The 27,680-nt window shown below is 35.3% G+C and overlaps 1 protein-coding gene across 2 annotated transcripts in view; it reads right to left on the reverse strand.

Moving 5' to 3' along the window:
• Positions 1-27,680, reverse strand: part of LOC136041612 (actin-binding protein WASF3-like) — a 60,956-nt gene that overhangs the window by 13,232 nt on the left and 20,044 nt on the right. For both annotated transcript variants that reach the window (XM_065726321.1, XM_065726322.1), the window contains exons 3-7: positions 27,225-27,518; positions 20,222-20,336; positions 12,915-13,052; positions 7,993-8,093; positions 3,798-3,947 (exon numbers count right to left, since the gene is read on the reverse strand). In XM_065726321.1, coding sequence (XP_065582393.1) covers positions 3,798-3,947; positions 7,993-8,093; positions 12,915-13,052; positions 20,222-20,336; positions 27,225-27,518 — 798 coding nt within the window. The remainder of the gene's footprint in view (positions 1-3,797; positions 3,948-7,992; positions 8,094-12,914; positions 13,053-20,221; positions 20,337-27,224; positions 27,519-27,680) is intronic.

Here is a 27,680-nt window from a genome sequence, read left to right on the forward strand (position 1 = left end):
ACAGACTGAGTGGCTGGCCAAGTTTCGGGTCCGTAAAGAAGCACGGATCTCACCGAAGCATTGTATATGCATATCTTGGCCCTACGGCTGATAGAAGGTTTCCTCCAAAGGGCACTTAGTCTCCCCACTACTGATGAGGCTTTGGCAATTCGGTGCATTAGATCTTTAGGGATTGATCCGCCATTTGAGAGAATAGAGCCAAGGTATGCAAATTCCTCAACAATCTCAGCTGGTTCGTCACCGACCATTAGGACTGGCGGGGGACGCGGCGAGTTACGGGGTTCAACAAACATCACTTTTGTCTTCTGCCAATTAATCAACAGCCCTATTTTTAAGGCTTCATCAGCAAGGATTTGTAGGGCTTCTGTGAGCTTCGACGGTGAATCGGATACAAGAGCAAGGTCATCGGCATAGTTAGCGTCCGAAAATACTCTATCACCGTAATGCAACCCAAACTAGAGGCGGTTTATGGTCCAAGTCATAATGTAGTAGATGACGGTGGTGGGAAGGAAACTGAGCAAAGGTTTAATTAAAAAAAAGTCGAAATTCCTAGAAACTTGTTATTTGACTTTTAGCACTGTCACTAGAGCACTAATAATAACGACCCGTGGAATTTAAAAACAACATAGCAGAGACAATTTCCCGGCAAGGGCCTTGTTTGGTCCACTTCAAACACACCAAGCACCCTTTTTTGGTTATAAAGTATAGTTTTAGAGTTTGTCTCATGACTCGGAGATTTCTCTTTTTTTTCTCGTTACCGAGTTTCGGTAACGAGTTTAGGTAATCGATTAGTTGTAGGCATCAAGCCATGGCTAATTGTAGAAAAAGCCAAGACAGATAGTCCGATTGAGTGAGAGGCAAATCTGGCATTAACCCCCTTATCAGGATTGAATAAAAATGACGTTAGTTCATTTGTTACTAGATAAGTCTATCTATTATCCGTCCAAGCGTCATTTCTAGCGCAGAAGAACTAAGGCAGATAGTCATAGAACTAAGACAGTCATAAAACCTGTAGTTTTCCAAATGAAAGTTAAATGGCACAGGTTTTAGGTCTCAATTTCTTTTGGTCTCAGTTTTTAGAGAGATTTTAGGGGAAAAAAACGAAAAGAAATAACTTTAATAGCTTTATGCACCTTGTTATAGGCAATGACCTAAACAAAAAAATTATTTTTAGTCAACATCATAAATTATTTAGTTTCATGGTCCCTAATTGTTGATTCTTAACTTCATACATTCATAATAACATGGATTCGTGCAATTAAAATGACAGAAAAAATACTTAATAAAATATATTTTACAAGACCATTTGGCTAACTATACTAAATGTACCTCACTGAAAGACATACTCAAAATCGTATTTTAAGAGCACCTCCATGGGTGAGCCAAATATTTTTCAATACTTCCATATTTTCCAAACACTTATACACAATTTAAATTTCTGAAATATATTTAGTCACGCAAAAGCAGCTGTTCATATTCTTTGTCCCTTTTCCCTGATTTGTTTTCATTGCATAGAGCAATGATTCCCAATGTGGTCCAGGTGGACCCCCAGGGGTGCACGGGAAGCTTGATGGGGGTCCACGTTGGTGTGACAAAAAAATGGGGGGTTCACAATTAGTAAAAGGGGGTCCGCAAAATTTTATCTGGTTAGGTAGTGAATAACTAAAATGTTGGCTTGATTTAACCAATTGATATGGGAAGATATTATTTTACGAAGCTCAGCGACAGTTACTTATAAAAAAACTGGCATATTTTATATTCACTACAACCTGTCAAGACTTGCAAAGCACTGCCGCTGCCGTCACCGCCTTCCGCAACGCTTGTTTAGACTTGCAAAGGAACGAAATACGACTTGTGGTGAATGTGCTTGCAATCTTGCAAGAAACTTGTTTGATTTTTCACCAATATAAATACGAATGCTAAGGATAAACGTTTTTCATTTGTTTCCGAATTTTTGAAAAGAAAAGTAAAGTTAATCGATGTTTGTGTTTGTCAGTGTCGGAAAAAGTAGGTAATCACCTGCATGTATGCTATAACTCCATACTTTTAATTTATTATTTAACAATTTATTTTACACGTAAAAAAACAAAAAATGAAATTGGCTCATTTTTTTCATAAAACTCTATTATTTATCTTAGCAATTTATTGCTTTTAAGATAAAGAATCAGTTTGCTGTCGGTTCTTTGATAATTTCATTGCAATAATTAATTTATTAATTTCCTTACTTCTTTTCTCGTTCAAATAGCCATATCCTGTTAAGTAAGACCACCATAAATTTATTAAAACAATGTCTTTTTAATGTGTAGGTTGGTAATTGATACGAAACATGGCTGAATCCAAGAAGAAATGTCGACAATACAGAGTTGATTATTTAAAATTTGGTTTTCTGCCATCAAAAGCAGACAGACGGTTGCCCATATGCCTTTTACGCAACAAAGTTGTGAGCAATGACTCTGAAACCATCGAAGCTCAAAGATCATCTAAGGTGTCATCCTGATAAAATAGGTACAGATTTGGAATATTTTCAGAAATTTAAGTTAACGACAGTGGCAATATTTTCAGTTCCTGCGCAGTGCGTTTTCTTCTATGACGTAGCAACAGAAAAAAAAAATAATCTAGCCCAGTGGTGGCACACTAGATTGATCTTTGCTTGGATATGCAGAGTCTAGGGTTGGATCCCAGCTGCCACTAGGCCGACTCAAGGACCTTTGCAGTGAAAAAGCGTCTTCAATTAACATATGATAAAATACAGCCCAATCACAAAAATGTTTTCAATTGGCTTCCCTAGCAAACTCATCTGGAATTACATCATTTTCGTCTTTATTTCTATGTAAAACGTTAATTGTGTTCGGGCTTAGAAATACGATGATTATGGATAATTCTAACATTTTATTCGTGAAAGATAGCATGCTCTTCAAATACTTTTGTACAAAGGATGATGGCCTCAGGACAGACAATAATTGATGTATTCATGTAGGATTACACGCAAAAACTAGCATAGAAAAGTACAAACTTTCTTACTACAGCGTTTATGGTAAGGAGGGAGGGGTTAGATTGTCCTTTCTAGATTTTACTTCTTTTTAAGGTACTGCTTGAGAAGGATTGAGCTTTCTTGTTGGGTAGTTCTGAGTGTTTTTATCTTGAAATTTTTAAATTTAGCATTTTTTTTTTACTTTATATATTTTATTTATATTTAAAATAAATAAACTTAAGTTTGCGGTAAAAATCAAATTTATATTTAAATTCATTTTATTATATTTAAGTTTTATTATAACTAAACATTATTATAATAAAAATCTTATATGTTTTATTAACATATATATATATATATATATATATATATATATATATATATATATATATATATTTATATATATATATATATATATATATATATATATATATATATATATATATATATATATACATATATTATATATATATATATATATATATATATATATATATATATATATATATATATATATATATGATTTTCAGCTGTATATCAGTTAGATAACACTATGGACAGGATTTATCTATTGCATTATACTTTTGACATCTTTCTTAGTTTTTTGAATGTATGCAAAACAGTACCATATAAAGTTTATTTTAGAAAACCAAATAAATTTATCCATTAGATTAAGTGATATCAATAATGCCATCTATCTTCATATAATATTCTAATCCTTAATTTCCCATGATGTCATATCTTCTATAGGTACTTGCAATCGTTGACTTAATGACTAGAAATATACTCAAGAGATAAAAAAAACCTACGAAACAGGAAAACTTACGTCATATTTGCTTGTGAATCGTATTTGCTAAGAATTCTATGATTATTTTGCATTTGAGACAAGTCGCTGTTTCGATGTAGATTAACAACTGAAGGATATTGCAGATAGGCATCCTCAGTAATACTCGGCCTCGGAATGCTTGGTATCGACCTAAAATTGTACCAAAAGGAAAATAAGTTAAATGTGTAGGTAGTACAATTTCAAGGAAAAAAATACAAGCTTCAATTGGTTTTTGGCAAGTCCAAATCTCACGATATATAATCATATCTCGAATGCGAAGTCAAACTCGAGTAAGAACATTTCATACGATGGCTGGAATTGGTTCTACGATGCATCAGTCAATGTCAAGACCGGATGTCCAGCAATGAAAGAATTAAGTTGAAACAAAATCAGAATTTCACTTCTCTGAAACTCTCTTAATTATTAAGCTATGGGCTTCTTTTTTTTAAGGAGAATACCAGAAAAAAATTCCGAAAATATTTTTCTGTGAAGAACCTGATTTTGATGAGGGGATTTTGTTCATCGAAAGTATCAGTGCCTCTCAAGATCATGGTCTTATTGACATACGCCTCCTGACATACTCAAGACCATGGACTTACACCAAAAGTCTTTTTCTGTGAAGTACCTGAGGCACAAACAGTAAAACTGGAGACATAGCTAGGCTTAGATGGATAATTGTGCATTGAAAGCACTGATACCTCTCAAAATCATGGTATTATGAAATTCCAACTTAGCTTGGCGTGAAAGGGCTTATTTAATTGTGAGAGGCTATGCATAACATAATATAACCACCTGGGATAGGAACTAATTGATAAAACCATGACCACTCACATAAATCTTTTCCTGTGCATACCCTGAGGCTTAAACAGGAAAACTGGAAATATGTTTAAATTTAGATGAGGAAGATTTTGTGTATCAAAAGTATCAATACCTTTCAGGATCATTGATCCACGAACACGATACAACTGACCATCGATATTTGCTGTGTCATACCAAACGCTAGGTCACACTATATTTAGTTTGGATATGTCACTAAATTATTTATCAAGCATTATTGAATTGAAGAGCTATCTATTCTGTTTAAGTGTTGGAGGGGAAAATATTATTATCACAGTAGTAGTACTGAGGAGAATGTAAATCTTTTCCAATTCCTTTTCTTTGATTTGCTACAGGGGTTTGATTAGTTATTGAGAAGATCGTAGTCCAAGAAGCAATAATTTACCCTAATATAAATGACAAAAACTTTTGTACAGTATTGTATCGGATCAAGGACGTTTCATAACTACTAAGGTACTTGTATCGGTCCTGCAATGAGTTGCTACAGCCGGGTTCAATCTTCTGGTCCCAGGTTAACAAGCTGAGGTCATACCCAATGCGCCACCACAGGACTATGACTATGGCAAAACTAACTTTTTCCACTATATCGGAAGAACAGTAGGCGTATAATTGGCAGTCAGTAATTATTAATAATATATCTAAAGTGAGAATATTTTGGAAATGGATATAGCGGTAGAAACAATGTATTCACTATTCCTTATTTCTATTATCGTATTCTATCTAACTACATACACTTATGTTTGTTATAGTTCATAATTTGGTATATTCTGAGGGATTTTAGATTTTCGCAAAGAAAAAAAAAGAAGAACCTATAAATTATTAGTAGAGCTATTTGAATTCTGATTTCTAAGGATCATATGATGGTAAGAAATGCAAATCTCGAGACGGAGCTTCATAAGTCATTTAACAGTTACACTGTATTTCTTACTGAAAAGCAAAATAAGAGTAAGAATCTTGATGACCGGACACTATAAAGGCATGTAAAGCGCTACTCTTCGGCATGTCCATAATTGCCAATGTCGTCTTCAAAAATAACAATATATTGAAATTCTACATTTTATGATAAACCAGTTTTCTTTTAAGTAGTTCATTATTTTACCTTCCTTTATTATGTTTTAAATTTAACTAATCAATACTTAATCTTACTATTTAAAGATTTATAATCCAAAATTTTACACTTATGTCAATTTTACAATAAATTCACGATGTATTAAGGAATTTCATAAATTTTTGAATAAGCTGAGCCTATTCTGAAATAATTTCCAAAAACTGTTGACTGAAATATATTCAAAGAGAGGATTAACAAGGCAACGTACGTTCAACCTCCAATCCTTACGATCTACATTACCCTGCTGATCCTCCCTTTGAGGACAGCTTAGAAAACGGCTTTCGGCTATTACCTCAGATCTACGAAAATGTGAGATAGAACCTTTAGGTGTAACAGCAATGACTTAGTTTAATACGAATTCTTTCATTTCCGGTTCTACCTTTAACCAAAGTCACCGAAATAGTTACCCGATCTTCACCACAGCTGATAGAAAACAATATAGAAACTTTACCAACATAGAAAAGCAATGCGAAAAGGAGCTGGTAAACAGCCAGCGTTAACCAATAGTAATAACAGAGAAGCACACCTACAGAGTTTTCATTTCTTCAACAGTTTTCCTGTTGGCATGAAAGGAAATGTGCGAGGAGCTCAGGATATGCTGGCTGCAGAGTTTAGTCTACTGAAATACTGTAACACTATTTAGGTTGGACGTAGCTAACAGCTTTTCCACACTTGAGATTTTTATGTTTCTCAAAAAACCTTAGAACTAATAAAGCACATATGGCCAAATTGCAGCTCGCACGCCACATAAGGCTCTTTGAAAGAATGATTGCGGCTCTCGAAAGAAAACAAAAAAAAATTAAAAATATTCAACAGATCACTTAGATTGTAATAAATTTGGAAGTAATGTATATAATGCATGGCATTGTATATAAAATGTATTGTCCATTACCACTGACAAACTGATATTTCATTTTAATGTTGTATATCGTAAAGAGAGATAATTCGAATTCAGCTTTACCTGTAGTGAAGTTTAGCCATCACCATTATAGACCTATGTTTATCTATGTTATTGATAAACATTTCTCATTATTATTGATATAATTGTATATGTTATAAACATATACTATATATAACTAGCTTACTGTCGCGCATTACTTCGATGTCAAACCAAAGGAAATTCTAGGACAATAAAAATTAAAATTATGACTATGCAAAATGAAAAAAGTTTTATTTTGGCAACGCGAAGTGCTGCGTCAACCTTTGGTTTGTTTCGTTGGAATAAAAGTGTTTTGGATGAAACAATCATTTTTTATTTCTTCCTCGTCAATTGAACCTCGTCGTTGTGACAGGAATCCGGCGTATTCCGCCCCAAAAAATCTCTCCCAAAAGATCCCCCCCAAAATTTTTTTCATACGTGAAATAACGTTCGCATTTTTAAATTTAAAAGTATTTGAAGAATTAGGCTAGGATTATCAACTTATCCATCAGGTGTTTTTGCACAAAAAGATTCAAAAGATAAGAGGGCCTTGAGGGTGGGATATTCTATACCTAGAACCTTCACAAGAGCGTACTCAACAACTTTTTAAAGTTTTTTGGTGATCGGACGAACTGTGTAATTTGAATTTGAAGTTCCTTTTTTGGGTACTAGATTAGGTCAGTCTTAGTTATGATCCATCAAGGACTCAGAGTACTGAATGCTAACCATTACACCGTAGGACCTTGAAAAATCTCCGCAAATGAAATTGTTATTCAGGAAATGAGAATAAGGTGAGTTTTTATTTATAGTTTTGCAAAAAACACATTTAATATTTAATTAATTTTTAAGTTTCGTTTTCTTTATTTCGGTTTTATTTGTTGTTTCGTTCCTTTCTTTTTGCTCGATGTAAGAAGCGGGTTTTGTCATTTGATAACAATTATCATCTTTCCAAAAAGTCGAGGTGACTCAATTTCTTATGGTAAAATTTCCGCTTTACCACCTCACTGCCATCTATTCAAGCATTTGTGCAGGGGTCTCTAATTTTAGTTAGTAAGAAAAGTTTCGAAAAATAAAAAGGACCTTGGGGGAAGGGTTATTTTAAGCCTGGAACCTTCGCAAGAGCGTACACAACAAATGCTTAAAGTTTCTTAACGATCGGATGAGCAATGTAGTAATGTATACAGGACACACAGACTGACATACTCCCGTTTGATTTACACAGACAAAAGACGCTATTTAAGTCAATAGATGACATTTTTAACTTTTGTAGGGGGGAGGGGGGTAAGTTTCTAGTTTAGGTAGTTCCAAATATCTAAAAGCAAAATACATACCCATTAGCTTTTTTTAACTCATCACTGCTCATATATTCAGAATTTGACTGAATAGTTACATAACTCCCTGACTCAACAGGTGAACGAGTATCGTAAATGGGCTGAAAGGGATGAAAAATATTAGACAACAGCTCCTCTAGGCTACACAAAAAAAAAATCACTAAAAAATGCTACTACAAACTTGTACTTTGGAATAAACTAAAAATGCTAGAAGCAAATTGAATTGAATCAATGCTACATAAACTAAAACTTTTCGGAGGGGGGGGGGGGGACAGAATAAATTTAGAACCAACATGAAAAACCCTCATTTTGACCTAAATGAAGAAAATGACATGTCGTTGATATAAGTAAACTGCTTTTAACTGATTGTCGTTTCTTTTTCCTTTCCTTTTTTTATTTTATATTAGTTTACTATAATAATCAAGGAGCAACTTTCGCTAGCTCTTGGAAAGGAAAAGCCTGCTTGACAGGTCTATGGACCGTAAATTCTCAAACGTCTTAAATTTGAAACTATGTGTTTAATATTTTTTAGGACTCCTGCGCCCAGGTATGCTCTTTGAGGGCTTGTAGTGTTCCAGCTAACATAAATAGTTCCAAACTCCAAAGACAGTATCATAAGTTTACTATTTATACGTGATTATTAGTTTCCTATCATGAATGATCAAGAATAGTAAAGATTAACTTATATTAACGGTCAATTATGTGAAAGCTGTATTTTTTTTCATGATTCATCACGATTTGCCAATTCAATTTAGATACCTATGCATTTCCCAGGATGTTTAGTTTAGTCTGTTATAGGCCTAGAATTCGTTGTTCCTCCTACAACATACTTTGGGAACATAGGGTACTTTCATTACCAACAAGGTTACCTCTTGCGCGCTGCTGCGATCTCAAGGAAATATCACGGTATTCCACCTTTAGACTATAAGCGCCCAAGCCTATTAGGCTTAGGTTCCACTTGTTCGCCTGTGAGTCCAAGCAAATTGAGTCCCAGATTTTGCATACAAGTCGAGTGGACATTGTCCGTCACGCGTCAACCCAAAATGAATCCTATCTTTCATCCTTTAATTCTATGACTATCTACCTTAGTTCTGTCCTAGGAATGACGCATGGACGTTTGATATATAGACTTATCTATCAACAAATGAACTGACGTAATTTTAATACAATTCTAAAAAGGATTTATGCCAGATTTGCCTGTCACTCACTCGGACTATCTGCCTTGGCTTTTCGTACAATTAGCCATGGCTTGATGCCCACAACTACTTGATTTTATTCAAAATAAACAGACAATAAGAAACGTCAAGGACAAAAAACTAATAACACATTCATTTTTTTATTTTAATACTATTCATTTATTTGAGTACTTTCGGAAATACAATACTTTTTATTTTCTCGTCTGGTGCAAAATAGGTTAGGTTTATTAGAAGGTCTGGGGGGGGGGGATTATTTATACCTCGAAGGTTTGCAAGAGTGAATTAAACAACTTCTTAAAGTTTGATGGTGATCGGATGAACAGTGTAGTAATGTGTACTGGATAGACAGACATGCATTCATTTATATATATATATATATATATATATATATATATATATATATATATATATATATATATATATATATATATATATATATATATATATATTGAAGATATATTCAAATAATCTATTTACTTTATATATGTATGGCACTATTTTTGTTGCTCAAAATTCAAAGAATCAAGAGGCAATGTGTCAGCGCGTGCTTTTATTTCTATGCCTAATACCGTTGATCAACCAGTTTGCAGTAAAATTTAGTTTACTAATTGATTTCTATTATATTTTCTTTTTTTTCCTTAATTACCTTGCAAAATATTTGCAAGTATAGCTAAACATAAATAAGTTACTAATAGTCATTTTCTTTGATGTTATATTAAACCACTTCACTTCCCTTTTAGCTATCAAATTTTCTTAATAGAAGATATTTTTTATTTTGACATGTTTACATACACAAAAAAAAATTATAAATTAAACCTGGGTACTTTAACGAATCGTAGGTTTAAGACCAATTAACTATTCCAACGAAGCATGATGTCACGTTTTATTGTCTGATATAATTACCATGCTTTTTATTATTCACAATAAATATAGCCAAAAGAATATCGTTTTACATGCATCAAAATCGTTAAATAGAGATTTAGAAAAAATAGATAGGAATTGTAGGCGATATAAATTCAGTCTACTTTACGGATATGTAAGAGATGTATAATATGAATTTTTCAGAGAATGAAATTATGTAAAAGAATGAATATATACAGATTTCTAGTTTCAACAAGGGTCTTTGAACTGTTTCGGTATATTTAACTTGTGTCTATTTTTTGTTGATTTAGTAACGAGCATTGCTGAGTTTTATCAACTCAAACATTGGTGATGTCTTATTTTTGTTTTTTACATCATTTCGGCTACTAGCACTAGCCGGCGGATTTAAACTTTTTTAACAGTATATTTTTTTATAATTGTCTTCAAAATGGGTGTAAAGTTCTTATGATCCTTAACTGAAAGCATAAAAAAAAATTTATCCACCACATCTAGTTTTAAATTCGAATGCAGAAATTGGGCAAAAAGCTTAGTATATGAGAGTTGAAGTCAGGGATTGTTAAAGATGCAGTAAAGGAATTTAGCGACAAGCCGTGTGAATTAGGAAGGAAAAAAGAATTTCATAAAATAAGTTATGAAACCTTTTTGTCAAAATTTAGGTGTGAGGCTTTGGTCCAACGTTTTTCTTTTGTTAATGGAAGCATTGATTACAAATAAAAAATTTCTAAAAGTTCGTATTATTTTCCATTCAAGCAGTAAATCAGCATACTTAAGCATCACAAAGAAATAAAAACAAGACTCCAGAAATAAAAACTCCAGAAAGATTTTCGCCCCTAGCAATGATTTTTATTCTTAGTCAATAGTACGGCCTAATCTCTAATGCCAATAAGTTATACACTCTCATAGTTGGCTTCCGGTAATCAAAGTGTGGACACGTTTTTCGTGCCTAAAGGCAAGTGGGTATTGCTTACATTTTGAGGAGATAGCACACAGTCACTAACTTTAGTTAAAAGACAACGAATTTCATCCGTACTTTGGAAAAGATACCCAGTTTTGTCTCACGATGAGGGGGTCAAGAAGAAATTTAAGGGAAAAATTTTCCTTGGGGGGGGGGGTAAGAGCCTTTGGAACTATGTGTTCAGGGAAGGCATTAAAATATTTCTTCTTCAATAGTCACAAAAGAATAGAGGCTGCAGTTTCATTTCTTATGATAGTCATCCTTTAGCTAATTTTATTATCCTTTTTAGCTAATTTATTCTGTCTGTCATGTAATCTATTTGACATGACATAACCCTTTTTTTTCTTTTTTTCTTTTTTTGACAAAACGAGCTAAGAAAACTTAAATTCATGAAAATGTGAGCAAAGAGAAACAGAAAATTCTAAATAGTAGATGCATTTCAGCAACAGCATAATATTGGTTTCTATTCAAACATCTGGGCTTACTTTACAAACTAGGACAAAATTCTGTTGCTAGTTTTTCCTTCATGAAAATCTATATTTGCATTTCTTCGTTAAGGCAACACATAAATCATTTATTGCCTCAAAATATGTTGAAAAAAATAAGACATAAGCTGTCTATTATTGCTTTTTTGTTGTTGGTTTTTTTTTCATTTCTGAACGTAAAAAATAACTGCAAACATGTGAGTTCTTCATTTCTATCATTCTGCACAAACTAGTGGGTGTTTATATGCTACTTCGCCAAAATCTTATAAATTTAGAAAAGTTTGTCCCTTTTCATCCACCCTTCAAGCATCATCTGTCTGGAAATGGCTCTATTCTATGTTTGTGTTGTTTATCCTTTAAATGATTAATTAGCTTTCGGAATCTTTTTTTTTGAATTTGCTAAAACATACTTTCAGATATTGTCAAAATTATCCCAAGACTTATTTTGACGGTAACTAAACGCTTCTAATAGCGAAGAAGATATAACAGACAATATTTGTAGGGGGAAACTTAATGCTGGTTACAATTTGAGCGAAAGCCATTCCATGTGAAAAAAACAGTTCTTTCGTAAACTGTTTCAATCAAACTTTCTCCTGATATTCTCCTACACTTTCAGGATTCTGAAAAACTAGCGCTTTACTGAAAACTAGACTTTCTTGAATTTTTAGGGAGTTAAAATCGTGGCATAAAAGTTAGCGATTTAATGGCCGGTAAAAGACTATTGAGAGCTTTATGAATTAATCATTTGATTTCTTTATGTTACTTATGGGTTTTCTATTTTGTTGTGTTGTTTTTGTGTTTTTAGTAAAGCCTAAGTTTTCCATAATTCTAAAAATGGAGGGAAATATGACGAGCCGGTTTGTTTGGAATAGTTTTCCAAAAATATATTGCATAAACCGCAGTTATTTTCGTTCGCATCAGAAAAACTTGTAATTTTTTATTATTTATCGAAACATAGTTCATAAAGTGAACCAGATCCAATTTTGCTACAAGACTCTGGAACACACTAAAATTGATGTAAAAGCCTTAATAATAACCGTAGTGTTTAAATTAAGCCCGTAAACTGTGTGAAATGATTTTTGAAGCCATGAATAATAAGGGCTATATTTTGGATTCTGAACCTTTGAGAATTAAGGTTATATTAACTTTTGCTTATAGGAGATCAGATTTTGAAAAAGAGTTGGTTAAATTTAAAAACTTTTAAGCCATATATAAAAAAAAGAAAGCACATAAAAATCCTAAAAAATTGTAAAATGAATAAAAAACATATATAATAGAGGGCCATTCCAAAAAGTGAAAATGAAAGGGATGTGGACATGGTTTAATTTACTGTAGAGCGTTTCAAATAAGTCACTAAAACACAAGCTCAATTTTACCAAATAAATATATAGAAAAAAGACTTGCCTCTAATGGTTCTTTATTGGCAATGAATTCTCCATGTCTTATCGCTTGTTCTCGAAGTTTTTCTCTCGTGTTATGAGGTTGTCTAACTCTGTGTTTATTTCTACCTCCTCCTTTTTGATTACCACCTCCTCGCTTTTGCTGTAATAAATGAAAATTATTAACAAAATATATTTTAAGCATTACTTAAGAAATCTTTTCGCCATAGGGATTGTAATAAACACGTAAACACGTTTGTGCCTCATCGTTTAATCACAAATTACCAAAAGCACAATTAATAAAAGCACAAAGCACAATTAACGCATGAGGGCACTTTTTTTTAAAACAACAACATTTCTAAATCATAGAAGATTCCATATTATCCAAAACCTTTTGGGGATGGGACTTTGGAGTAAGCTTCAATGAGCTCCCAATTTTATCTCACCCCTTCCCTATGTATGTAATAATAAGTCTAAAAGGATTATATTTGAGAATTAAGGAAGGGAGATCCTGGGATTTTAGTCCTGAGCTTGTGACTTTGAGGGAAGCATATATGTATTAAAAACTACAACCAAAAAGTTGCAATTACAAAAGTTATATTATAACATTGTTATTTAATGTTTAACACTAACATATTTAATATCTCAGTTGGATTTCTTTAGAATTCAGTCAAGCATATATGAATGCATAGCCAATTGATGTCTAATGAGCTACCTGATATTATCTGTAGCTAATAAAGCTTACATTACCATAGAGAGGAAAGGGCACAGCCGTAAGGATGTCACAATCTTACAAATGAATAAATTCAGGAGGGGCTAACAGATTTTTTCTTTGGATAACTCAATGTCAGTTATAATATGATATTAGCAATAGTAGCTGTTGGCAATCAGCGTTTAGGGTGAATTTTAGGTATCTTTAGATTTTAATTCTAATTTAAACATTTGTTGCTGATCAGGTAAATTTTCAATTTGTACCACTCTGCAGTTAACATTTCAACAGTAACATACTTTTAACTAGAAATTTTATGAATGATGTCTTACTAAGTGTTTTAGTAACAGAAAAAATGCCCCTTATTTCTCAGCCATCTCAAACCTTTTACACCTGCACGCCTTGCATGTGGGTAATTGACCATTTTTACGAGAGGATAAAAATTAATTTTAGCCAATTTAACCATGAATTTTAAAGGATAATAGAACAAAATTGACGACTTAACGGGGATTCCACAAAAAAACCTAGAAGATTTTCTAAGCTTTAAACAAAAATACGATTTACCCCATTTAAATGTTTCTCACAAATTTTCGTTTTTAGGGCACTTGGTATTAACCAAGTGACATATAGCGATCGCAATTTCTGTCGGTCTGTCCCGGTTTTGCTACTTTAGGCACTTCCAGATAAGCTAGGACGATGAAATTTGGCAGGCATATCAGAGACCGGACCAGATTAAACTAGAAATAGTATTTTTCTCAGTTTGACCATCTGGGGGGGGGAGTGGGGGGCCGGTTAATTTGGAAAAAAATAGAAAAAATGAAGTATTTTTTACTTACGAACGGGTGATGGGATCTTAATGAATTTTGATGTTTGGAAGAATATTGTGTCACAGAGCTCTTATTTTAAATCCCGACCTGATCCGGTGACATTGAGGGGAGTTGGAGGGGGAGCCTAAAATCTTGGAAAACGCTTAGAGTGGAGGGATCGGGATGAAACTTGGTGGGAAATATAAGCAGAAGTCCTAGATACGTGATTGACATAACCGGAACAGATCTGCTCTGTTTGGGGGAGGTGAGGGGAGGGTTAACTCTCTAAAATTAGAAAAAACGAGGTATTTTTAGCTTACGAAGAAGTCATCGGATCTTAATGAAATTTGAATTTTGGAAGTATATCGTCTCTCAAGAGCTCTTATTTTAGATCTCGACTGGATCCGGTGACACTGGGGGGAATTGAGGGATTGACCTAAAATCTTGGAAAACGCTTAGAGTGGAGGGATCGGGAGGAAAAAAGCGGAAGTCATAGATACGTGATTGACGTAACCGGAACGAATCTGCTCTCTTTGGGGGAGTTGTGGGGGGGGGGTTAAATCTGAAAAACTAGAAAAAATGAGGTATTTTTAACTTACGAAGGAGTGATCGGATCTTAATAAAATTTGAAGTTTGGAAGGGTATCGTATCACGGAGCTCTTGTTTTAAATCCCAACTGGATCCGGTGACATTTGGGGGAATTGAGGGGGGAACCTAAAATCTTGGAAAACGCTTAGATTGGAGGGATCGGGATGAAACTTAGTGGGAAATATAAGCACAAGTCCTAAATACATGATTGTCATAACCGGAACAGATCAGCTCTCTTTAAGGAAGTTGGGGGGGGGGTTTAATTCTGAAAAAAAATGAGGTATTTTTAATTTTCGAAGGAGCGATCAGAACTTAATGAAATTTGATGTTTGGAAAGATATCGTGTCTCAGAGCTCTTACTTTAAATCCCGACCGGATCCGGTGACATTGGGGGGGGGAGACCTAAAATCTCGGAAAACGTTTAGAGTGGAGGATCGGGATGAAACTTGGTGGTAAAAATAATCATAAGGCCTAGATACGTGATCGACATAACCGGAACGGATCCGCATTCTTCGGGAGAGTTGGGGGGAGGAGGGTTAATCCTGAAAAATAAAAAAATGAGGTATTTTTAACTTACAAAGGAGAGATCGGATCTTAATTAAATTTGATGTTTGGAAGGATATCGTGTCTCATAGCTCTTATTTTAAATACCGACTAGATCCGGTGACATTGGGGGGAGTTGGGGGGGGGCTAAAAGCTTGGAAAACGCTTAGAGTGGAGGGATCGGGATGAACCTTGGTGGGAAAAATAATCGTAAGTCCTAGATACGTGATCGACATAACCGAAACGGATTCGCATTCTTCGGGGTAGTTTGGGGGAGGAGGGTTAATTCTGAAAAATTAAAAAAAAATAAGGTATTTTTAACTTACGAAGGAGTGATCGGATCTTAATTAAATTTGATATTTGAAAGGATATCGTGTCTCATAGCTCTTATTTTAAATCCCGACCGGATCCGGTGACATTGGGGGGGAGTTGGGGGACCTAAAAGCTTGGAAAACGCTTAGAGTGGAGGGATCGGGATGAAGCTTGGTAGGAAAATAAGCACAAGTCCTAGATATGGGATTGGCACAACCGGAACGGATCCGCTCTCTTTGGTGGAGTTGGGGGGGAGTAATTCGGAAAAAATTGAAAAAATGAGGTATTTGTAACTTACGAACGGGTGATCAGATCTTAACGAAATTTGATATCTAGAAGGATCTTGTGCTTCAGAACTCTCATTTTAAATCCCGACCAGAACCGGTGACACTGGGGGGGGGGAGGGTTGGAAGGGGAAACCAGAAATCTTGGGAAACGCTTATAAATGTCGTAGATACGTGATTGACGTAACCGGACTGGACCCATTCTCTTTGGGGGAGTTAGGTGGTGGGGTTCAGTGCTTTGGCGAGTTTGGTGCTTCTGGACGTGCTAGGACGATGATAATTGGTAGGCGTGTCAGGGAGCTGCACAAATTGACTTGATAAAGTCGTTTTCCCCGATTCGACCATCTGGGGGGCTGAAGGGAGAGGAAAAATTAGAAAAATTGAAGTATTTTTATCTTACGAGTGGGTGACCGGATCTTAATGAATTTTGACATTTAGAAGGACCTCGTGACTCAGAGCTCTTATGTTAAATCCCGGCCGGCATTAAGCCTCTGATTTTCCTTTTAAAGCAATCTATTGATTCATAAAATTTCGCTAGAGCTCATACCATATGAGCTCTTAGCTCTTGTTTTTTTTTTTTGCGTTAACATTAATCAACGCAACTTGAGAAACTGTACACGGAAAAACATTAACTAAATTTTGCCCAAAATATCAAATAGAAGGTGTTCGTGCGAAGAGAGTTGGTTAAAAATATTCTTGAGATGACCCAGTTTCGTTCAAGCTCAAAAAATTATAAGGAGAAAAAAAATTCTCAGACCATTAAAAAAGAAGACCCAGAAATAATAATCACCAGAACTGACAAGGGCAATAAAGTTGTCATTGTTGATAGAGTTGCAGGTAATGAAAGGTTTTGAAATTTCGTTCTTCGACACGGGCACTTATAAACCTTCGAGTCTGATCCCACAAATCGTTTCACCTGGGAAACACGAAAAGAACTAAGAAGCTTAAGTCTGATTTACGTGTGGAGTTTCTCGATAGGTATAATTTTGAAACAGATAAACTAAAATAAATTTTCCATAAGTTATTCATTTGTAATATTTATGTATTTTTTTGTTAGTTATTTTTTGTTGTCTTGGGGTCACGCAAGGTAATGTATTGTTTATGTATTTTTTATTGTTGTTGATTTCGTTATATGGTCTCATTCTCCATAGTTTCTCATTCTCCATATTCTCTCTTTATTTTCCTTGAAATTAGCACAGCCTCGCAGGCTTCATTTATGTTGTGCTATTGATTAAGAAATGTTTATTTCTAATAAAATTGTTCTACTACTACTACTACTACTACTACTACTACTACTACTACTACTTAAGAACCAGAAGACTTATTACTCCAAACACAAAAACTACTTTATCCTAAAGGTTGCATTGCTCCTAAACTTCCCCCCCCCCTAAATCTACAAAGAGGGGGTTTCTTTTCGTCCCACTTTAGCTATCCAGCTGCTAGATTGGGATAGTAGTTGTCTAAAATTTATCCTTCCCTTATATCCAGGCACAATTCATATACACAAAGTTCGTTTAACCTTGTGGAAAAGTTAAAAAAGCTTGCCATAGAAACTATACAATTTTGGCTACTTTCGATACTATCTCTATACATGCTTCTTGTGGTAATAGAAAATGCGAAGTTGATATTCAGAAAATAATACTAACCAAACTGACAACAAAACCTTAGATATTGACGCCATTCTACGCTTTGTCTGTATTTGTGAAAGCTTTCCTTTTTTTTCTGATACTAAAACCAGTTTTCACTCAAACTATTGGACTTCCAATGGGTACTAGCCTTTCACTTTTTTTTAACACTTTTTATACAGAATTTATTAAAATATGCCTTGAATACTTTCCTCCGAAACATGGTTTCGGGGGTGGTTTGTGGATAACGTTATTTCTGGGTGGAACCGTGGAGAGACGTCACTTAAAACTTCCTTCATACATCATAGCACTCTAGGTTCTAATCTTGAGTTCTTTAGAAATAGAAGATAATCGTAAACTGCCTTGTCTGGACCTTTTAATTTTCAGAAAGTATCTCAGCCAGAAAATTTCCTTTATAGAAAATCTACACCCGATGATAGATATCCGCTCTTTCCTCCCAGCTGCCGTTCTTGCGTAAATAGAAGAGTGGCAACATCCATAACTGATTGGGAGATTCAAGTATGTTCTGAAGGTCGCATAGTCCCAAAAATGAATTGTCTCAAGAAAATTTTACTTTGCAATGGACATCCATTCGAAGCGCTCGAGTGTACAATTAATCAAAGAAAAAAGGCGGCAAAAAATCCATTAACGGCACAGGTCCAACTGAAAGTATCCCTCTGGAGGGCATGAAGAAAAGCTTCCCCCTTTTTTGATATCATCTTCTGTTAGTTTTTCCAAAACTGAGGGACAAACTTCCTCAACTTTTTCTTGAAGTTGGATTTCTTCAACTACAGCAAATGGCCCCTTTCTGGGTAGTGGTTTTTATAGAATCCGCTGTTCTTACGGTTGTCACCAACAACTAGGAGAGGGGTAATCGGGACATAAAATTTTCAATCGGTAAACCCAGGAAGTTATGCCAAATACTAGAGAAAGTTGACACTCCTTGGCCCTACACGTCTATGACAACCCAAACCAGTTTGACCGCTTTAATAGCAGCTCCAATATTTTCTTCGTTAAAATTCTCAAAAACGTTTTCCAGGGTAGCTGAAATTAAGAAGAATATCTACCAAAAATTAGCTTTTAATCGAGCTACTGGATAAACTTATCTCAGTCCAATTTACAGTGCTGTTAAAAATTCAGATTTTTCGTATTTCTCAAATCGTCATAATTCCTAAGCTAATGGGAATTCCAATGCTACCAAATCCGGTTTATAGATCAGCATTTAGAAAAGCCTTGTAAACAGTAAATTCTCAATTAAAAGTCTAATTCTTCCGTTCACCATCAGGTTCTTCGTACTTTCACCTTTTCACCATAACTTGAGAAAGAGCTTCTTTCTTATTTGTATCGTCCCGAGGACTTTTTATCCTTCTCTTTGCAATGACAACGGCTGAGCCGAGATCTCCGACGAAATATTTACTAGTAGTGGATTACTTCGTTTTTCTTCGTTGTCTCGTTTCCTCATACTTAGCCACTGTGGTCTCAGAAACCTTTATTTAAGTATCTCTTGACACGTTCCACGGTATAACTATCATTAATTTAATTTAATTTTTTATTACTATTTGCGTTCTAGAATTCTAAATAGTAAAAAGTTTGGTAAACTCTTTATTTCATAAGTGAAAGCACTAATACGTCTCTTTGGCTTACTATTAGCATATAAGGGGTTTGGTTTACCGGTAAGAGTCATTTTAGGCATTAGCACATAATTAATTATAAGTAAAGATAATTGACTTTTTCAACATATTCTCTGTCTTCTGAGTTACCATTCGTTTAGGTAAAAGAGAAACAAATAAATCAAAGAAATAAACAAATCAATGCTACCTCAATGTTACCCATGCAAAAATGTGGTTTCCTTGTTATTCAGGGCGGGGGACTGTAAACTTCAATCCAACAGTGTATTTATTAGTTCAATCTGGAGTTATTTTTGATGGTTATCAGGCTCTTTTGCAAAATTCTAGAAACTTTCTTCTTATAATTGGAAATTACTGTTCAATGCTTGATAAAAAAAATCACATATTCTAAAATAACATCCAAAGTTGTATTTGTTTCATTTAGAATAATCAAATTAATAATCTAAAATAGTCCAATATTTCGTTCTTGTATATTCTTCATTTCGTGATAACTACAAAACTAAAAAACCTAACAGGTTTTGAACTAAAAATTTTACGTCAGTGACGAGTAAGAACCCTTTATACAAACACTCAGTGAGTGTTTTTTTTTTTTTTTTTTTTTTTTTAAGGAGGAAAAGAACGCCCCGTATAAAGAAAACAACTACGTTATGTCATTTCAAATTTTTGACTCCTTAAATAAATAATAATAACAATATCAAATTCACTGGACTCCAAAATTACTGCTCGCAAAACAAGACGTTATGAAATTGCTTTACGAGCATAAAAATTGGGTCATTTTATTCTGGATTAATTATTTGAGGCTGTAAAATTCAAAAAAAAAAATATAACGTAGTTTACCTTTCTCGTTCTATCTTGCACTACTTTTTCAGTGTCTTTAATCATTTGTTGTCGCCACAAATCAAAGAAATAATCAGGGTCTGTGTAAAATTTCAGACCATCTTTTCCGTCATCCCTAAAAAAAAGAAAAATTAATATTGCATATATTATATTGGCGAATATAATTATATTTAAGACCACCTTTTCCGTCGTCCCTAAAATAAAAAATACATTTTAACATTATATTAGCAAAGGTGCACATATTTAAATTGGTGCATATAATTAGATTTAATTATGATATTGGTGCACAAAATTAAATTTAAGACCACCTTTCCCGTCGTCCATAAATACAAAAATTACGTTTTATCATCATATAAGCAAAGGTGCACAAATTTAATTTGGTGCATATAATTAAATTTAATTATGATACTGGTGCGCATAATTAAATTTAAGACCACCTTTTCCGTCGTCCGTAAAATACAAAAATACATTTTAACGTCATATAAGTAAAGGTATACATATTTTCATCAGGGATGATATCGGAAGGTTTTACATGGATGTAGAAAAAAAATTGATCACATTTTGTGGACCATTTTTGTCTATTTTATTCTTGAGAAAGAGGGTGATTAGGACCAAATTGTGGTGGAAATCCTACTTTATTACAGCAATGGATATTGGGTATCCAGAGGGTCTAGTATGTTTAGAGGTCTATCACAGTCTTATTACACTCCTGTTGAAAACACAAAGCTAGAAGGGTCTTGATCCTTAAAAATAAGGAAAATCGGGGTTAAAATCTACGTCTTAAGAGTTAAAGCCTATCCTCACAATATAATCGACTAAGCTCCCGCCCAAGTTTCTGTACAATTATAAGATATATTAAAACTGTTAAGGATATTGCATAAAACAGAGAAAACGCTCATTGTGAACAGACTACACTTATAAAAAGTGCACCATCGTGGGGGAGTACGGCATTTGATGCTCGGGAGGTTATATAAGTAGCTTTTAGGGAGTTCAAAACTAATTAGCTATCTCAAATTTCCAGTGAATAACACTTTGACGCTTTCTCGGCCAGCAATATTTTGTTTGTAATAGCATTTTTATTTTGTTGAATAGCATTTTGGCCCTTTTCCAGCCAGCAATTTTTTTAAATATAGAACTACATGAATCGTCACTTTCTGTGGCGCAATTCTTTGTATTACTTAAAGAGTCCTAAGACAATAAATATTGACTCAAATAAGTCCTGCCCCAATGTTCTAATCTCATTAGCTCGATAAGATTGAGAAAGAATAGAATACAAATTGAGAAGGGATAGACAACCACCCAAGCTCAAAAGAAATACAGTTTCATTTTTGTAGAAAGGGGTTTGAAAATTCGCTTATAGGATTCTCAGACGGTTTGGAGATTGCCTCGTTTTGAGGGTGTTTCCCTTTTTCTAACATTACCGAAAAGTTCTTATGCTGATAACTGTTATATAGCTATTTAGAAGACAGACATATTTTGAATCAGTAAGAAAAACATATACTTCTAATATATATATATTGTCAACAAAATTCTTGTTTTTTTTTAATTTAATATTGTTCTTTTCTTACCGTTCATTGCCATGAACCGTTTGCAAAAATATGAAGAAGTTCAGATGAAGTCTTTCTACCTAACTACCTTTGACTGCTAATCATCCCCTCGCCCGCCCCTATGAGAAACAATGTCGGAAAAATCTTCTTTGGGGTAAGCTAAACCAGCTGAAAATTTGCGGATAAAATTAACCCTAAACCAGCATGTTGTAAAAACAGAGCATAAACATAGGACGATAGATTTAATAGGCATTTATGTATACACGTTGCCCATAGGTAATACAAAATATTTTCCAGATGCTCCGATCGGATCCTACTATTTATTTATCCTGTCATTTACGTATGCTTTCTATGCAATTACATTTCCCTCAGATTGCTTTACATTTGAGAAAGTAGAACTAGGAAAAACGCACTTAGAACAAGACGCTTTTAAATTTTTGGCAGGAGTTTGAGCAATGCAATCGCTACTCGCAAATAACCAAATATTGTACTAGCACTAATATTAAATTTAAAAACATATGTATTAAACCACAGTTTAAAAAGTTTGTAAAATACTAAATTTTTTGAGGCTGAAACCGATGGAGTGAATGAATTGCCCTCTTCTTGTACTGCAGGAACTTTATAAAGCGGTGATAGCCAAAGTAAGACCGATAATCCAAAATCACAACTAGCATTTTGTAGCGATGACAAAATAAAACAAGAGCTAAGAGCTCATATGGCACTTGTGACGAGGTCGGAAGAGCCGAGAGCTCATATGGTACGAGGTCGGAAGAGCCAAGAGCTCATTTGGACGAGGTCGGAAGAGCCAAGAGCCAAGAGCTCATTTGGCACTTGTGAGAAGGTCAGAACCTAAAGTTAAACTTTATAGCACAAGATCCTTCTAAATATCAAATTTCATTAAGATCTGGTCACCCTTTCGTAAGTTACAAATGCCTCAATTTTCAAAATTACCTCCCCCCTCCCAATTCCACCAAAGAGAGCAGATCCGGTCCAGTTATGTCAGTCACGTATCTTAGACAGGTTTCTATTCTTCCCATCCAGTTTCATCCTGATCTCACCTCTTTAAGTATTTTCTAAGATTTCCGGTCCCCCCAACTGCCCCCCCCCCCCAATTACGTTTGATCCGGTTGAGATTTAAAATAAGATATCAGAGTTACGAGGTCCTTCTAAACATGAAGTTTCATGAAGATCCGATCACTCCTTCGTAAGTTAAAAATACGTTATTTTTCTTATTTTTCAGAATTACCCCCCCCCCCGCAATTGAGCGGATCCGTTCCAATTATGTAAATTACGTGTGCAAGACTTTTGCTTATTTTTCCAACCAAGTTTCATCCCAATCCTTCCAATCTAAGGGTTTCCCATCATTTTAGGTCTCCCCACCCCAAACTTCCCCCAATGTCACCAGATCCGGTCAGGATTTAAAATAAGAGCTTTGAGCCACGATATCCTTCTAAAAATCAAATTTCATGGAGATCCAATCACCCATTCGTAAGTTAAAAATACCTCATTTTTTCTAATTTTTCAGAATTAACCCCCCCCCCCCCCCCAACTACCCAAAAGAGAGCGGATCCGTTCCGTTTATGTCAATCATCTATCTAGGACTTGTGTTTATTTTTCCCACCATGTTTCATCCCGATCCCTCCACTCTAAGTGTTTTCCAAGTTTTAGGTTTCCCCCTCCCAACTCCCCGCCCCCATCACCAGATCCGGTCGGGATTTATAATAAGAGCTCTAAGACACGATATCCTTCTAAACATCAAATTTCATTGAGATCCGATCACCCGTTCGTAAGTTGAAAATACCTCATTTTTCTAATTTTTAAGACTTACTTCCCCCCTCCCAACTACCCCAAAGAGAGCAAATAAGTTCCGATTATGTCAATCATGTATCTGGGACTTGCGCTTATTTTTCCCATCAAGTTTCATCCCGATCCCTCTACTCTAAGTGTTTTCCAAGATTTTAGGTTTCCCCCCTCCAACTCCCCCCAATGTCATCAGACCCAGTCGGGATTTAAAATAAGAGCTCTGAGACACAATATCATTCCAAACATCAAATTTCATTAAGATCCAATCACCCGCTCATAAGTTAAAAATACTTCATTTTTTCTATTTTTCCGAATTAACCGGCCCCTTCTCCCCCCCCCAGATGGTCAAATCGGGAAAACGACTATTTCTAATTTAATCTGGTCCGGTCCCTGATACGCTTGCCAAATTTCATCGTCCTAGCTTACCTGGAAGTGCCTAAAGTAGCAAAACCGGGACTTTAGGTTTTCCCCCTCCAGCTCCCCCCAATGTCATCAGATCCGGTCGGGATTAAAAATAAGAGCTCTAAGACACAATATCATTCCAAACATCAAATTTCATTAAGATCCAAATACCCGCTGATAAGTTAAAAATACTTCATTTTTTCTATTTTTTGCGAATTAACCGGGCCCCCACTCCCCCCCCAGATGGTCAAATCGGGAAAACGACTATTTCTAATTTAATCTGGTCCGGTCCCTGATACGCTTGCCAAATTTCATCGTCCTAGCTTACCTGGAAGTGCCTAAAGTAGCAAAACCGGGACCGACAGACAGACCGACAGACAGACCGACAGACCGACAGACAGACCGACAGACCGACAGACAGACCGACAGAATTGGCGACTGCTATATGTCACTTGGTTAATACCAAGTGCCATAAAAAATATCAGTTTTAGAATGATTTCGAGCAAAACTTTTCAAAATCACCTAAGAAATGTTACCTTAATGGAACACTGAAGATACATAAAGAGTGTACTTGTGTGGCAGAGAAATTCATTGGGGGGGGGGACACGGAATCCTGAGTACAAGGTTTTCTTTAGATTTAATATTTAAATATATATATAAAACTTTAAGAGACTAGATAAACTTTAAGAGAAAGATGACCATATTGTAGCAGTCTCAACTGAATATTTAGAGTAGGTGCATTCCTGCATGACTAAAGGACTCCATCCTCTCCTCCTACCTATATTCTCCAAAAACGTATCAAGGGGGCATTTTGAATAAAACAATAGACTTAAGATATTGAAAGATGATTCTTTCAAGCGAAAAGTGTGAGTTCTAGTCGCATTTTTATGAGCTGGATGTGACTGGTGGTAACAAGGCCCCTTCCTTACCTTTTTTGCCCAGAGTTCTATTGTAGCAGCGCATGATGTGAGATTGAAAGTACAATTAGTTATTCGGGACAGAAAAATTAAAAATTATAAAAACTTTGTTCTTGGAGGCATGAAATGGAACAAACAGAGATCAAATTAAAAAAACAAATTTTTATGGCACTTGGTATTAACCAAGTGACATATAGCAGTCGCCAATTCTGTCGGTCTGTCGGTCTGTCTGTCGGTCCCGGTTTTGCTACTTTAGGCACTTCCAGGTAAGCTAGGACGATGAAATTTGGCAAGCGTATCAGGGACCGCACCAGATTAAATTAGAAATAGTCGTTTTCCCGATTTGACTATCTGGGGGGGAGTGGGGGCCCGGTTAATTCGCAAAAAATAGAAAAAATGAAGTATTTCTAACTTATCAGCGGGTATTTGGATCTTAATGAAATTTGATGTTTGGAATGATATTGTGTCTTAGAGCTTTTATTTTTAATCCCGACCGGATCTGATGACATTGGGGGGAGTTGGAGGGGGAAAACCTAAAGTCCCGGTTTCGCTACTTTAGGCACTTCCAGGTAAGCTAGGACGATGAAATTTGGCAAGCGTATCAGGGACCGGACCAGATTAAATTAGAAATAGTCGTTTTCCCGATTTGACCATCTGGGGGGGGGGGGGGGAGAAGGGGCCGATTAATTCGGAAAAATAGAAAAAATGAAGTATTTTTAACTTATGAGCGGGTGATTGGATCTTAATGAAATTTGATGTTTGGAATGATATTGTGTCTAAGAGCTCTTATTTTAAATCCCGACTGGGTCTGATGACATTGGGGGGGAGTTGGAGGGGGGAAACCTAAAATCTTGGAAAACACTTAGAGTAGAGGGATCGGGATGAAACTTGATGGGAAAAATAAGCGCAAGTCCCAGATACATGATTGACATAATCGGAACTTATTTGCTCTCTTTGGGGTAGTTGGGAGGGGGGGGAGTAAGTCTTAAAAATTAGAAAAATGAGGTATTTTCAACTTACGAACGGGTGATCGGATCTCAATGAAATTTGATGTTTAGAAGGATATCGTGTCTTAGAGCTCTTATTTTAAATCCCGACCGGATCTGGTGATGGGGGCGGGGAGTTGGGAGGGGGAAACCTAAAACTTGGAAAACACTTAGAGTGGAGGGATCGGGATGAAACATGGTGGGAAAAATAAACACAAGTCCTAGATAGATGATTGACATAAACGGAACGGATCCGCTCTCTTTTGGGTAGTTGGGGGGGGGGTTAATTCTGAAAAATTAGAAAAAATGAGGTATTTTTAACTTACGAACAGGTGATTGGATCTTCATGAAATTTGATTTTTAGAAGGATATCGTGGCTCAAAGCTCTTATTTTAAATCCTGACCGGATCTGGTGACATTGGGGGAAGTTTGGGGTGGGGAGACCTAAAATGATGGGAAACGCTTAGATTTAAAATTGAGGTATTTGTAACTTACGAAAGGGTAACCAGATCTTAATTAAATTTGATATTTAGAAGGATCTTGTGCTATAAAGTTCTAATTTCAAATTCCGACCAGATCCTGTGACATTCGGGGGAGTTGGAAGGGCGGATCCGCTCTCTTTGGGGGAGTGGGGGCGAGGGTTAATTCTGAAAGATTATAAAAATGAGGTATTTCATTAGGTTCTTTAGGATTCTTTAGGTTCTGACCTTCTCACAAGTACCAAATGAGCTCTTGGCTCTTGGCTCTTCCAACCTCGTACCATATGAGCTCTCGGCTCTTCCGACCTCGTCACAAGTGCCATATGAGCTCTTAGCTCTTGTTTAAAATGAAAGTGGAGAGCAACATTAAAACAAAAAAAGAAACAGAAAGCATCCTACATAATGTAGGTCCCGATTTCCCTCAAATCCCCACTCATTGTGCTAAAGTTTGATATTTTCCACCAATGATTCAGTGCAACATAAGAGAAGCGTGATAGTTTTTTCTTCTTGATGCCTCCAGAATAGTACAGCTTATTTATTTGCTGTTGCTTTAAACATTAAAATCTTCAGTCCAGATAATTTGAAAGGCAATAGGTAAATAAAACGCTTACAATCACCAACAAGCAAAGTATTGGCCCTCGAAAATACTTTCAGTAAAGCGCTAGTCAAGCTTCCGCACAAAGAGCGGAATAGAGTGAGGTTGTAATCATCATGATATACAGAATAATTTTAAATAAATTTCGAATTTCAATCCCACTCTTTAATTTCTTTTAAATAACACTCCTTTGCATATGCACAGATTAACCCAACTTCTTTGAAATGGAACCACAAGCATGTACATATAACGTAAAAATGAGAAACGAAATTACCTATAAGGATTTAGTTTCTCCAGTGGCGGTGGTCGCTCGCACACGTCATATGTATCCCTCATTGCAGACGGCATTGTACTCCTAGCCACAACTTGTTGATCAACAAGCTCTGAACTCTTGTAAGCTTTCCTTAAATGTATATTTTGTAAAGTCACTTCCTCTACACTACTGTCTAATTGTTGCACTTTGACAGAAAGTCTATCAATCCTCGCCTGAAGACTTCCAGATCGGGTCCAAATTTGCTCTGCCTCCCGAAATAATTCACCAAACATATCTTCTGAGTGCTTGCTCAAACTAAGAGAGAATAGATAAAAGATAACATATTTAAAGAAGTACAAAATAGAAAATCCACCCGACAAAAAAGGGGGGAGCCTAGGTAAAATTAAAAAAAGAAAAAACAAGGAATCCAAGCACAAAAACGGTTCAAATATTCAACGTTTCTGGGGGATATGGGAT

The sequence above is a fragment of the Artemia franciscana genome, chromosome 2, assembly GCF_032884065.1.
Source record: "Artemia franciscana chromosome 2, ASM3288406v1, whole genome shotgun sequence".
Classification (NCBI taxonomy): domain Eukaryota; kingdom Metazoa; phylum Arthropoda; class Branchiopoda; order Anostraca; family Artemiidae; genus Artemia; species Artemia franciscana.